The sequence below is a fragment of the Penaeus chinensis genome, chromosome 28, assembly GCF_019202785.1.
Source record: "Penaeus chinensis breed Huanghai No. 1 chromosome 28, ASM1920278v2, whole genome shotgun sequence".
In the NCBI taxonomy this organism is placed as follows: domain Eukaryota; kingdom Metazoa; phylum Arthropoda; class Malacostraca; order Decapoda; family Penaeidae; genus Penaeus; species Penaeus chinensis.
Genome location: NC_061846.1, coordinates 11,472,239 through 11,487,238, shown reverse-complemented (window position 1 = coordinate 11,487,238; position 15,000 = coordinate 11,472,239). Strand labels below are relative to the sequence as shown.

The window sequence follows — 15,000 nt, the reverse complement described above, 5'->3', positions numbered from 1 at the left end:
CTCTCTCTGTTGTCTTTCTTTTCTCTTACTATCTTGGCCCTTATGTGTATAATCTTGTTCACGATATCTGTCATAGTACCGAAGGAGGCCCTGCTGCAGAAACGGTCAACTTCGGGCGCTGTGGAAAACGTCACCGGGAGATCGCCAGATACCGAGGAAGACTAGGATAATTACGCACGTCGATCCAGTGAAGGACCAGGAACTCGCCAGAGCAGGTACCAGTCGACCTATAATGCTGTGAACTTGCCTGGACGCCGCAGATCCACTCAACCTCCAGGAGCTCGAAGAGGACGCTTCCTGCCGGACGCCCGTGATCCTGACGAGGACAACGAGGACGTCCGTACGAGCAAGAAGGACCTGGATGAGATCTGCGGGAACGTGCAATGGGCGAGTAAGCGTCCGAGTTAGGCCTGGTCGAGGACTACGAGGACGAATCCGAAGTCAAGGAGGACCTGTGCGAGACCTTCGAGGACGTGTGGATGTCGAGGACGGACGGATTTACCAGGGACCAAGATGAAGACGACGACAGGGACGAGCAGCCACGAAGATGCATCAGGGACAGCACACGCAAGAACGAAGTGTTTACAAGTCAAGAACCAGCCAGGTTGGGTTAGCCTTGAGGCAAATATCAGACGCCTCGAGGGCGAGGCGTGAGTAGGTAGCCGAGCGGTATAAGTATGTATAAATAGCTCCCACGTGGTTAAGCTCCAGCGTGGCGTGGTCATGCTGGCCCAAGCCAGCCGGCGGCCCTAAAGGGCGTGCCCCACGCACCCACCAGTACTAAAGGCTCAGGATGACCCAGGTCAGGGAGAGTCCCTTCAGAGAGTTCCTGCCGACCGCTTGTCGGGTCAGGCTGGCTCCAAGCCGCGCGCCCCCCCTCCGGGCTGACGACCTAGCACTAAGCCTTACCAAGACTTGTATCGTGTGAATATCTGTGTTGCTTACGCTTCTAAATAAAAGAGGTTAAGCCAACCGTCCCTTTCACTACTCCTGCTAAACCATATGTTTAAGGTTTTAAAGAACATTTACAGTGTGTGTGTGTGGACAATAGATATTCTTTTTACAAATGCAAATGTACATATATATATATATATATATATATATATATATATATATGTATAAATATACATATATTCATATTTATATTTATATATATACATACGAATTTATTTTTTAAAATACATTCATATGCATATATATATACATATATATATATATATATATACATACACACCAGTGGCGTCGTAGCTGAAAATTGGCTGGGGGGGCACTGATCGTTTTTGGCGCCCCCACCCCCCCTCCTCCAAGAGAACTATGCCTTAGGTTAATCTCTAGGGACGCAGCTATGCCGAGTTGTCATCTTGTTTACATTTTGTTTTGGAAGGCTTTTGGCGCCCCTTGTTAAAAGTGTTGGGGCGCTGGAGGGGCCCCAACACTTTTAACCGGCCCCCCCGCCCACCACGCCACTGATACACACACACACATACACATACACACATACACACACACACACACACACACACACACACACACACGCACACACACACACACACACACACACACCATACACACTCACACACACACACACACACACACACACACACACACACGCACACACACACACACAGACACACACGCATACACACACGCACACACACACACACACAGATATATAAATACATATATATATATATATATATATATATATATATATATAAACTCTCAGACTCCCTCCCTCGTCTTTCCCTCCTCCTCTCTCTATTTCGTCATCTCCTATCTCCTACTCCTTCTCCCTCTTTATCATTATTATCTTTATTATTTTTCCACGAGCAGAACGTCGTTGCAAAGGGCGTAATGCAGCATTGCCCGCTCTCTGATGCGTCTCGGCGGCGCTCGTTCGCTCCCTCGCGCTCGACCTCCCGGAGGCGGAGTGGCAGAAGAGCCTTGGGGACTTGGCGCACACACGCACATGCACATACACTTGCGCGTACACATGCACATACAGATACGCACACACATCCACATGCAAATACACACACATATGCACATACACATATGCACATACACATGCGTGCACATACACACATGCACATACATATGCACGCACACATGTACATAAACATGTACACACAAGCACATACACATGCACGCAGGCACACATATGCACATACGCACACACACACACATGCACATACACATACGTGCACACATGCGTACACACACATGTGCATACACATGCGCACAGATACACATGCAGATACACAAGCGCGTACATATGCACTCACACACACATGCACACATAGCACATAAACATGCGCATACACGTGCGCGCACACACACATACACATGCGCGCACACATGCGCACACACACACACATGCACATGTACATGCGTACACTCACACATGTACATACACATACGCATACACATACATGCACATACACATGCACATACACATACGCATACTCATACATGCACATACACATGCGTATACACGTACGCGCACACACACACATACACATGCGCACACACACACATGCACATACACATACACACGCACACACACATACACAGGCACACACACAGACATAGACATACACATGCGTGCACACAAGCGCATGCACTTGTGCACACACACACATGCACATACACATGCATGTACACATGCACGTAAACATGCGCACACATGCGCTCACACACATGCACCTACACATGCGGACACACACATGCACCTACACATGCGCACAGACACACATGCACAAACACATGCGCACAGACACACACATGCTTATACACATTTTCCATTGTATTTGGCCAGTAAATATTCTACCTCGCGTTTCATGATGTCATAAATTATTAATACAAGTATTTCAACATTTAGGGAAAAAAAAATTCTCTCTCTCTCTCTCTTTCTCTCTCTCTCTCTCTCTCTCTCTCTCTCTCTCTCTCTCTCTCTCTCTCTCTCTCTCTTTTTCGCTGGTTCGTTACGTCTATCTATTTATCTATATTTATTTGTAACTATGTATGTTTATATATATATATATATATATATATATATATCTTTACTCATTCAGATTTATGTTTATATATATTTCTCTATTTATCAATATCTATGTCTATATATCTATTTCTCTGTTTATCAGCCTGTCTGTTTACCTATCCATCGATTTTATACGCGTGCATACATACTACAATATATGTATGTGTGTTTGCTTGTAACGGCAGTCAGCAAACCCAGTGACGCGAATAATGAATGAATTGTCTTTTCAGTTTGATCAGTGTCCCAAAGGGTGAAAAATTATACGAGAGATAAATATAAATATGATCATATTTCAAAATTTCATCCAAACAACCACAGGGATAGATATCTCAAATTGCACTAGGACATGAGTGCAGAATGCCAAGTGCGAATTGTTTCAGAATTTTTTATATCTTCATTATGCGTCTTTATTTACAGATTATTTTTTTGTGATTTTGCAAGTGTGTGTCACGATTAATTAGATAAAAAGAGAAAATAAAATACCTTAGTCTTAGTTTTTAACTTTTCGTTTTACGATTTCTATGTCATTTTTGACCTCATAGAATGTGAATATTCATTTATGACTTTGCAGGTATCTTCAAGTTTGACTTGACCAGTATTCGAATCTTTTCAAATATTCGAATCCTTATGCCGTGTCTTCTCTGCTGCCCAGCCGTGTACCGTGTGACCCCCGAGGTTCACGTCTTCCTCCGCGATTTCTTCTTCCCTCGCTTGGCCTCCCTGGCCAGCCTCACTTGGCCACCTCCCTGGCCAGCCAATCCAGGGCCTCATACACACCCTCCGACGTGATGGCGCACGTGGGTTGCACGTGCCAGGGCCGGTTGTGCCGCCGCAGGTCGAGGCCCTCGCTCACCTGCTGCACGGACAGCGCCCTGGGAAGGTCCTGCTTGTTGGCAATCACCAGCAGGGGAACTCCTGCTACCTCCTCGTTCTCCAGCTGGGGGGAGGGGGTAAAAGAGGAGACTTGAGAAGCGAAAAGGGATCGAAATACTAGTCATTTCATATATCAATCGTTCAAGACGGAAATGAGAGACAGAGCGAGGAACAGGAACGGACGAAAGGAAGAAGGCATCCTGCAGGGCTCTCCTCAACACTCACGATGGCCTCCAGCTCCTCCTTGGCCTCCCGCAGCCTCTCGCTGTCGCTGCTGTCCACCACGTAGACGACGGCGGTGGTGTTCTGGTAGTAGTGCCTCCACAGAGGCCGCAGCTTCACCTGGCCGCCCACGTCCCACACCGTGAAGCTAATGTTCTTGTACTCGACGGTCTCCACGTTGAAGCCTGGACAGAAAGAGGGCTATTAGTCTGCAAAACTTGCTATGCTGCTATTTCTTTGTGTTGCTATTGATTTAATCATTGAATACAATTGTATTTAGTGTGGGAAAATGTGTTGCTGCACAAATTCATATTATGAACCACGAAGATGATTTGCAGCGGCTAATGCATTCCGGTTTGTGCTTTACGTGTTATTTTATTAGAGGGAGTATGTAGACCAGTTGCACAGAATTGGATATATTATTTCTATTTAAAGAAATCACCGTATCTCGATGCCCTCGTCACTGTCAAGAAAAGGGATTCTTACCGATGGTGGGAATCGTGGACACAACTTCGCCTAACTTTAGCTTGTAGAGGATCGTGGTCTTCCCTGCGGCGTCCAGGCCGACTGTGGGAAATATGGGATGGTTTCATTAGATTGATTATAAAGAGATTAGTAAAATAATGATAATAAGAACGCTAATAATGATAACAAAAGGGAAGAAAGATAACGATAGTAATGGCAACAACAATAGTAATAACATTATGCGTAATAGAGGTAGCAAGGCAGCCGTTCAAAATGCTCGATAAATGTCTTCATTGACGTTCTGCATTTCTTAATCACTGTTATTAATTCTTTTCATTCACAATGATGCTAACAGGTCGAGAAGGACCTGATCACCAAGCAAGAAGCGATAAGTGCATGCTAGCCAAGAATCCCCAGCCGCCCCTCTCACCCATAAGAATCCTGCAAGAACGAGAGCTCTGGATCAGGCTGAGGATCCGAGACAGCAGGATGCCCATGGCGAAGGTTCTCTGGGTCCTGTCGAAGGAGTGGGAGCGACGGCGTCGACTTCGGAGTCCGTGTCAGCCTCCAAGAAGCGAGCGTCGAGCGGGGAGTCGAGCGGGGCCGCCTCAAGGAACAAAGGAAGATCAGAAGAAGAGTTCTCGATCCGCTGCGGACTCGCGATTTGATCTCCGTCGAGGCTTCACTAGGCTTCGCTGTTCCAGAGGAGACTGATTGCCGCTGCCCTGCCACCGCGGTCTTATAAGGGAGCTACCAAGCGCCCTCCGCCACGCGCCCCCTGCCACGTCCGCGCCTCCACGCTGGCGAGAGCGAGCTGCGGCGAGGAGGGCGAGGAACAAAACGTTTGTCGGCGGGGAGGGGGAGGGGGAGGGGGACGGGGACAGACCCCTAGTGGCTAGAAGCTGATGTAACTTTTGATTAGATTAGATTCATGTTATAGGAAGGTAAACGTGTTTGCAACACTGTAAGTATCATCGTGAACGGGCCGCCGTAGCCACAACAGTCGATGTCTAATAATGGTGCAATAATACCATACGCGTGTAGTTATATTTCAGAGTAAAACAATAACATCGGGGAAATGCGGGAAAAATACCTTCTATTAGCTACATATATCTTATCAAATATGAGGACGTCTTTAGAACTTCCAAAGTTCCTCTTGAAATATTTCCGATAAACAATGACGTCACGATGGCCGAGCTTGAATCGTGAGTCATGGACGTTGTGACGTCAGCGGAAACGCCTCTCGGGGTCTTCTATGCACGAAGATAAGTACATAAATATATATATATATATATATATATATATATATATGTGTGTGTGTGTGTGTGTGTGTGTGTGTGTGTGAGTGAGTATGCGTATATATATATATCTATACATCTATCTATGCATTTATCTACCTATGTCTATCTATATATATTCTATATCTATCTGTCTATCTGTCTATCTGTCTATATATATATATATATATTTCATATATATAGATATATATGTGTGTGTGTGTGTGTGTGTGTGTGTGTGTGTGTGTGTGTGTGTGTGTGTGTGTGTGTGTGTGTGTGTGTGTGTGTGATTGTGTGTGGAAAAAAAAGATATATATATATGGGTATAAATATGTGTATCTATAAATACATAAATAAATAAATATATTACATAATATATATATGTATATACATATATACATACATATATATATATGTGTGTGTGTGTGTGTGTGTGTGTGTGTGTGTGTGAGTTTGTGAAGATATATGTATATGTATGTGTGTGTATATATACATTTGTATATACTAGTACATATACATAAATATATATAGATATATAAATATATATATATATATATATATATATAATACATACATACATATATACATATATACATATATTATATATATTATACATATGTTTTATATATATATAAATATATATATATATATATATATATATATATATATATATATATCTCATACATATATATATATATATATATATATATATTTTATAGACATATTTATATATCTATTTATCTATATATCCATATATCTATATATATAGATATATAAATATATATATATATAATACATATATATATATATAAAATACATATATCTATATATCTATATGTCTATATATACATAAATATATGAGTAAATATATAATACATATATCTTTGTATTTATATATCTTTACATACATAAATGTATATATATATATATGTATATATATATATATATATATATATATAATATATATATGCATAGATATATAAACACATATTTAGATAGACATATAATGCATACATATATACATATTTATATTAACAGAACAGAAACGAAGTTATGAAAGGATCTTGTTGGTGTCGTCCTGACGGAGGCGACGTCAGCGAAAGGGTAAGGTGTTCGCGGGGCAAGGGACGGAATCGGACTGACTCGCTTCTCCTCTATTTATATAGAGAGATAGATAAACAGATAGATAGATAGATTGATAGATGTGTACACACACACACACACACACACACACACAATACATATACATATATATATATATATATATATATACATATATATATATATATATATACATATTTCAAGAGGAACTTTGGAAGTTCTAAAGACGTCCTCATATTTGATAAGATATATGTAGCTAATAGAAGGTATTTTTCCCGCATTTCCCCGATGTTATTGTTTTACTCTGAAATATAACTACACGCGTATGGTATTATTGCACCATTATTAGACATCGACTGTTGTGGCTACGGCGGCCCGTTCACGATGATACTTACAGTGTTGCAAACACGTTTACCTTCCTATAACATGAATCTAATCTAATCTAAAGTTACATCAGCTTCTAGCCACTAGGAGTCTGTCCCCGTCCCCCTCCCCCTCCCCCTCCCCGCCGACAAACGTTTTGTTCCTCGCCCTCCTCGCCGCAGCTCGCTCTCGCCAGCGTGGAGGCGCGGACGTGGCAGGGGGCGCGTGGCGGAGGGCGCTTGGTAGCTCCCTTATAAGACCGCGGTGGCAGGGCAGCGGCAATCAGTCTCCTCTGGAACAGCGAATCCTAGTGAAGCCTCGACGGAGATCAAATCGCGAGTCCGCAGCGGATCGAGAACTCTTCTTCTGATCTTCCTTTGTTCCTTGAGGCGGCCCCGCTCGACTCCCCGCTCGACGCTCGCTTCTTGGAGGCTGACACGGACTCCGAAGTCGACGCCGTCGCTCCCACTCCTTCGACAGGACCCAGAGAACCTTCGCCATGGGCATCCTGCTGTCTCGGATCCTCAGCCTGATCCAGAGCTCTCGTTCTTGCAGGATTCTTATGGGTGAGAGGGGCGGCTGGGGATTCTTGGCTAGCATGCACTTATCGCTTCTTGCTTGGTGATCAGGTCCTTCTCGACCTGTTAGCATCATTGTGAATGAAAAGAATTAATAACAGTGATTAAGAAATGCAGAACGTCAATGAAGACATTTATCGAGCATTTTGAACGGCTGCCTTGCTACCTCTATTACGCATAATGTTATTACTATTGTTGTTGCCATTACTATCGTTATCTTTCTTCCCTTTTGTTATCATTATTAGCGTTCTTATTATCATTATTTTACTAATCTCTTTATAATCAATCTAATGAAACCATCCCATATTTCCCACAGTCGGCCTGGACGCCGCAGGGAAGACCACGATCCTCTACAAGCTAAAGTTAGGCGAAGTTGTGTCCACGATTCCCACCATCGGTAAGAATCCCTTTTCTTGACAGTGACGAGGGCATCGAGATACGGTGATTTCTTTAAATAGAAATAATATATCCAATTCTGTGCAACTGGTCTACATACTCCCTCTAATAAAATAACACGTAAAGCACAAACCGGAATGCATTAGCCGCTGCAAATCATCTTCGTGGTTCATAATATGAATTTGTGCAGCAACACATTTCCCACACTAAATACAATTGTATTCAATGATTAAATCAATAGCAACACAAAGAAATAGCAGCATAGCAAGTTTTGCAGACTAATAGCCCTCTTTCTGTCCAGGCTTCAACGTGGAGACCGTCGAGTACAAGAACATTAGCTTCACGGTGTGGGACGTGGGCGGCCAGGTGAAGCTGCGGCCTCTGTGGAGGCACTACTACCAGAACACCACCGCCGTCGTCTACGTGGTGGACAGCAGCGACAGCGAGAGGCTGCGGGAGGCCAAGGAGGAGCTGGAGGCCATCGTGAGTGTTGAGGAGAGCCCTGCAGGATGCCTTCTTCCTTTCGTCCGTTCCTGTTCCTCGCTCTGTCTCTCATTTCCGTCTTGAACGATTGATATATGAAATGACTAGTATTTCGATCCCTTTTCGCTTCTCAAGTCTCCTCTTTTACCCCCTCCCCCCAGCTGGAGAACGAGGAGGTAGCAGGAGTTCCCCTGCTGGTGATTGCCAACAAGCAGGACCTTCCCAGGGCGCTGTCCGTGCAGCAGGTGAGCGAGGGCCTCGACCTGCGGCGGCACAACCGGCCCTGGCACGTGCAACCCACGTGCGCCATCACGTCGGAGGGTGTGTATGAGGCCCTGGATTGGCTGGCCAGGGAGGTGGCCAAGTGAGGCTGGCCAGGGAGGCCAAGCGAGGGAAGAAGAAATCGCGGAGGAAGACGTGAACCTCGGGGGTCACACGGTACACGGCTGGGCAGCAGAGAAGACACGGCATAAGGATTCGAATATTTGAAAAGATTCGAATACTGGTCAAGTCAAACTTGAAGATACCTGCAAAGTCATAAATGAATATTCACATTCTATGAGGTCAAAAATGACATAGAAATCGTAAAACGAAAAGTTAAAAACTAAGACTAAGGTATTTTATTTTCTCTTTTTATCTAATTAATCGTGACACACACTTGCAAAATCACAAAAAAATAATCTGTAAATAAAGACGCATAATGAAGATATAAAAAATTCTGAAACAATTCGCACTTGGCATTCTGCACTCATGTCCTAGTGCAATTTGAGATATCTATCCCTGTGGTTGTTTGGATGAAATTTTGAAATATGATCATATTTATATTTATCTCTCGTATAATTTTTCACCCTTTGGGACACTGATCAAACTGAAAAGACAATTCATTCATTATTCGCGTCACTGGGTTTGCTGACTGCCGTTACAAGCAAATACATATATATGGATTGTAGTATGTGTGCACGCGTATAAAATCAAACAGGCTGATAAACAGAGAAATAGATATATAGACATAGATATAGATAAATAAATATGTATATATAGACATAAATTTGAATGAGTAAAGAGATATATATAGACATACATAGTTACAAATAAATAGAGATAAATAGATAGACGTAACTAACCAACTAGCAAGAAAGAAAGAGAGAGAGAGATGATTTTTTTCCTAAATGTTGAAATACTTGTATTAATAAGTTATGACATCATGAAACGCGAGGTAGCATATTTACTGGCCAAATACAATGGAAAATGTGTATAAGCATGTGTGTGTGTGTGCGCATGTGTATGTGCATGTGTGTCTGTGCGCATGTGTATGTGCATGTGTGTTTGCGCATATGAAAGTGTATGCGCATGTGTCCGCGCATGTGTATGTGTATGTCTGTGTATGTGTGTCTGTGTGTGCGCATGTGTATGTGCTTGTGCGTGTGCATGTATATGTGCATGTGTATGTGTGCATATGTATGTATGTGTGTGTGTGTGTGTGTGTGTGTGTGTGTGTGTGTGTGCACGTGTATGCGCATGTTTATGTGTATGTATGTATGTTTCGGCAGTACCACCATTACCTGATGGGATGCACACACACACACACACACACACACACACACACACACACACACACACACGCGCACACGCACGCGCACGCGCACGCGCACGCGCACGCGCACGCACACGCACACGCACACGCACACGCGCACACACACACACACACACACATACACACACAAACGAACACGAACACGCACACGCACACGGACACGCACACGCACACGCACACGCACACGCACACGCACACGCACACGCACACACACACATATGTATATATAAATATATATATGTATGTATGTATGTATGTATGTATGTACAGGGGTGTCACTTACGGGGGGGTATGGGGGGTTGTTCACCCCCCCAACTCTCAAAAAAGCCTCTTTTTGCAGGGCAAAATCTAGCTCTGCAGGGCAAATTTTCTCTTACGGAATCTGCCTCAATAGCTGATAAGTATTCATGATATATTAATAACTATATGAAACTAATTGTTGATGATACTTGATTTATAACATACTTGATTTATAACATTTATAACAGGCTACTTATAAAGAGCTAGTGAGCATTTCCTTTACGTGATTTGCAGGTCAAAAATTATTTTTTCAGGGCAAATTTACCCGTCACCCCCCAATTCATAGCATGAAGTGACGCCCCTGTGTATGTATGTATGTATGTATGTATGTATGTATGTATGTATGTATGTATGTATGTATGTATGTATGTATGTATGTATGTATGTATGTATGTCTGTATGTCTTTATGTCTGTATGTATGTATGTATGTATGTATGTATGTATGTATGTATGTATGTATGTATGTATGTATGTATGTATGTATGTATGTATGTATATGTATATATATGTATATATATGTATATATATGTACAGTATATATAAATATATATATGTATATATATATATATATATATATATATATATTGTACATGTATATACTGTACATATATATATATATATATATAATATATATATATATATATATATATAAAAAAAAAAAAAAAATATATATATATATACACACTGTACATACATATACATATACGTGTGTATTGAAATTGCTATTTCAATAATTATAATGTATTAAAGGCAATATGATGCATATTTGTGAGAAATATATATTTTCAATAGTCTAAGTGTCCTCAAGGATGACTAATGTAAAGGAGTCTGTTATATGAAGTATCCCTTTCTCGTTTTTGTTTTTGTGTTGGCGACGCATAGGAGTGTTGGAATGCGTTGTATAGAGTTATTTTTGATAAATTGTGATAATATATAAAGTTGACAACTGTGGAGAATCAGATTTATGGAAGTTATGGTCCTTGTTCATTGTTTAGAAGTAAATTTTGTTAATTTGAGTTTCTTAGTATGTACGGATTATGACAAATTTATCCAGCAGAGATCAAGGTGTCATGGGATAGTATTTTCTTGTTGCATTGTTGGCATTTGTAGGGAATGTAATTGTATGTTTGGGATTTAAATGCAGAATAATAATTATTTCAGTTGTGTCGGATACGACTCTTCCATGATTTGGATTCTCAGGTCACCAATAATCATGTGGAAATGGCATTATGTAAACTAAAGTTCTCGATCATTTTCATTCTATGAAATATGTTGTGTTTCTTTGGAATCATGATGTGGCATTTATGAATTTTCTTTATTTGAATATTATCAAGTATTGTTTGTATTATTACATTTCTTGAATTGATTCTAGGGATTTTATTAGGCTTTGTTTTTCTCGGTATTTAAGTGTTGATGCATACTTATCTGATTATGCATATGCAGGTTAAAAGTTTGTTTTTTCTTTTGCTCATTCCTAGGCATGTGATTTTCTATATTTCAGGTTGAACCTCTTCAACAATAAAGGTTTTACAACAGTTGCTTCTTATTATTGGTGAACCAGTTTATACATCTCATGTGATGATGGAGGAGCTCAGGAAGGATAGGGCCATGGCCAGGAGGAAATTCACAAGGTGAAGTTGTTCTCGGAGTACATACTCAGGGAGGAACCAGTTAAGATGACGCAGGATGCCTATGATGAGGTTTGTGAAGCTTATCACACTGTCAAGGCAATCAATGAGAGAATGGCTAAACTATTAAATAGTTGTGATGATGATTGTAATGAAAAGATAGAGGAAAATGAGAAATATATACTTGACCTTGAAAGTGTAAACTCAAGTAAACTCAACATATGTTAAGAGAGTTAAAGTCTCTTAAAATATCCAGAAATGATAGTGATAGTGTCAAACTGAATGTGAAACCTCTGAAACGTCCACAGTTTAGTGGGAAAATAAGAGACTATCCTACTTTCTGTAAAGATTATGTGAGATAAATGCAAAGCACTTAGTAGAAGATCCATATACATTAAAGCAGTGTCTAACAGGTGAAGCATTATAGGTGGATTAGGATGTTGAAGCTGATTACAAGCAAATGTTTGAACAGTTAGATGCTAGGTTCGGAAACCGATCGAAGATCACTGATTCTGTGCTGAGTGATATAAAAAATCTTAAACCAGTTCCAGAAAATAATTTTAAGAAATTTATTGAGATGGTCAGTGTGGTTGAAAGGGCATTTTTTTTATTTAAAAAGTTAGGGTTGTCTTCTGAGTTAAATACTGTAGCAGTGATGAGTGATATTGAGAAATTATTACCCTTGACACAAAAAAGAGCATGGGAAGCAGTTGGACAGGGTTTAATGGATGGCAGTAAGCTATTTGAAGGATTGTTGGAATATTTGTTAAGGAAAAAAAGGGATGTAAGAGTAACAGGATCAAATTCAAAAGGTTTTGATTCATAATACAGTAATAGATGGAGAATGAGAAGAGTTAGTAATCATGATTCAAACAATACGAGGGAAGCAAGACAGATAAGAAGATTGTATTATAAGTTTGACAAAAACAGTATCTCATATGTTGGAAATAAGCCAAGTATAGACAACCTGAGATGCTAGTATCATAACTCGGTATTCAAAAACTAAACAATAATGATAAATATAAGGCTGTAAGAAAAAAGGGTGTTTGTTTTATGTTCCTTGGTAGAGGACACCTGAGCAAGAATTATGAAGATAAAGGGTTTTGTGATGTTATAGTATACCAGAGGGCATATGCGAAAAATCATTGCTTGTTACGTAGAATGTTTAGTAACAGTAATAAGGTTAAGAATCCAGTGGAAATAATCAGTAACCTAGTTTTATGTGATGGTGTTTTGCTAATGGTAAGTAGCATTTGGTGTATGAACAAAGATATCACAACACTGGGATTCTGGATCAAATATGACACTGATAACTCATGGAATGACTCAAAAGTTAAGAGCTAAAAGTGTGTGTCTTGCTGTCACTAAAGTAGGAAATGATGTGACAAAGTTTGAGAGTAAAGAATATATTGTACCACTTACAGGCAAAGATGGTAACAAGGGGAAAATACGGGCTTGTGCCATCAATGAGAGCACATCAGAGGTAACCCAAGTAGATGCCAGCCAGGCTGCAAAATTGCTAGGGGTAATCTGGTATGAGATTGTGAGGCCCCATGGGACAATTTATTAATTTGTTGGTCAGATTATTGTACAGTTATTGTTAAGACTGTAACCTTAATATTCAGTTGATGAGTAACCCATTTGGGTATTGTTTAAGGGGATCACATCCTTTATTGAGATCTACAAATAGTATTAGCAATAATGTTTGTGTGCATTAACCATTTAGTTGGTGTGCTTCATGTTAATGATGTAACTCTAGAATAGGACAAGAGTCTGACTCAGAAATTGGAAGAGTTTTTTGCGTTAGTAAATCTTGATCCGTGTTGTAGTCCAAAATGTGGGAATTGCCCAGCAGGAAGTAATGAATTTACTCTTAAGGAAGAAAGAGAATTAGCTTTAATCAATAAAGGCTTAAGTCTTGATCCAAAGAAGACTACATGGATAGTCACATACCAATAGATTAAAAATCCTGAAAATTTACAGAATATTATAGTGTCTTCTGCTATGTTAAAGTCTACTGAGAAATGACTAAACAAATTAGGAGATGTGTATGTCAAAACTTATAAGGATCAAATTACAGATATGATTATGAGGGGTGTAGCTAGAAAACTTGAGCCTAAAATATTACCGGTGCATTATATATGACAACCTCACTATATGATCCCCTTGGTTTAGTTATACCATTTACTCTGCAAGCAAAATTACTGATGAGGGAATTCACATAGAGGTGAAGGACAACCAGCTTTGGGTTGTGATGATGATATACCCAACTTAATGTATCATGAGGGGAAGAGTTTGTTTAGTGAGATGTATCAATTAGAGACTATACAATTCAGGAGATGTATCTGCCCAGAAATGGCGGTGGGAAAGCCTATTTCAGATGGAAGTATTCAGGCATATGATACTTGTGCTTACATTAGAGGGTGGGTTTGAGTCAAGATTGTTAGTTGCCAAGAATAGAAATGCTCAAGAAGACAGTTAACTATTCCAAGATTAGAGTTGTGTGGTGCTGTAGAAAAAGGACTATCACTAAAAAGAAAATGGACTTCACAGTCGGTAGAGTTATGCATACAGTAGATTCATTGATTGTTCATGCTCAGATACAAAGATAATCATACAGCTTTGGTACTTATGTAGCTACAAGGATAGCAGAGATTCAGATGAGGACCCAACCTGAGG

General features: G+C 40.5%; 2 protein-coding genes across 2 annotated transcripts; one reads left to right on the top strand and one right to left on the bottom strand.

Moving 5' to 3' along the window:
• Positions 1–3,310: 3,310 nt before the first annotated feature.
• On the bottom strand, positions 3,311–5,405 carry LOC125039942 (ADP-ribosylation factor-like). The gene is made up of 4 exons (XM_047634333.1): positions 5,031–5,405; positions 4,622–4,702; positions 4,139–4,320; positions 3,311–3,977 (listed from the first exon to the last, which is right to left on the bottom strand). Exons 1-4 carry the CDS (start codon positions 5,095–5,097, stop codon positions 3,771–3,773), a joined length of 537 nt encoding a protein of 178 aa, XP_047490289.1. The 5' UTR covers positions 5,098–5,405; the 3' UTR covers positions 3,311–3,770.
• Positions 5,406–7,616: 2,211 nt separating this feature from the next.
• On the top strand, positions 7,617–9,626 carry LOC125039949 (ADP-ribosylation factor-like). Its single transcript, XM_047634342.1, has 4 exons — positions 7,617–7,907; positions 8,236–8,316; positions 8,617–8,798; positions 8,960–9,626. The coding sequence occupies exons 1-4, from the start codon at positions 7,841–7,843 to the stop codon at positions 9,164–9,166; spliced, it is 537 nt and encodes a 178-aa protein (XP_047490298.1). The 5' UTR covers positions 7,617–7,840; the 3' UTR covers positions 9,167–9,626.
• The last annotated feature ends 5,374 nt before the right edge of the window (positions 9,627–15,000 follow it).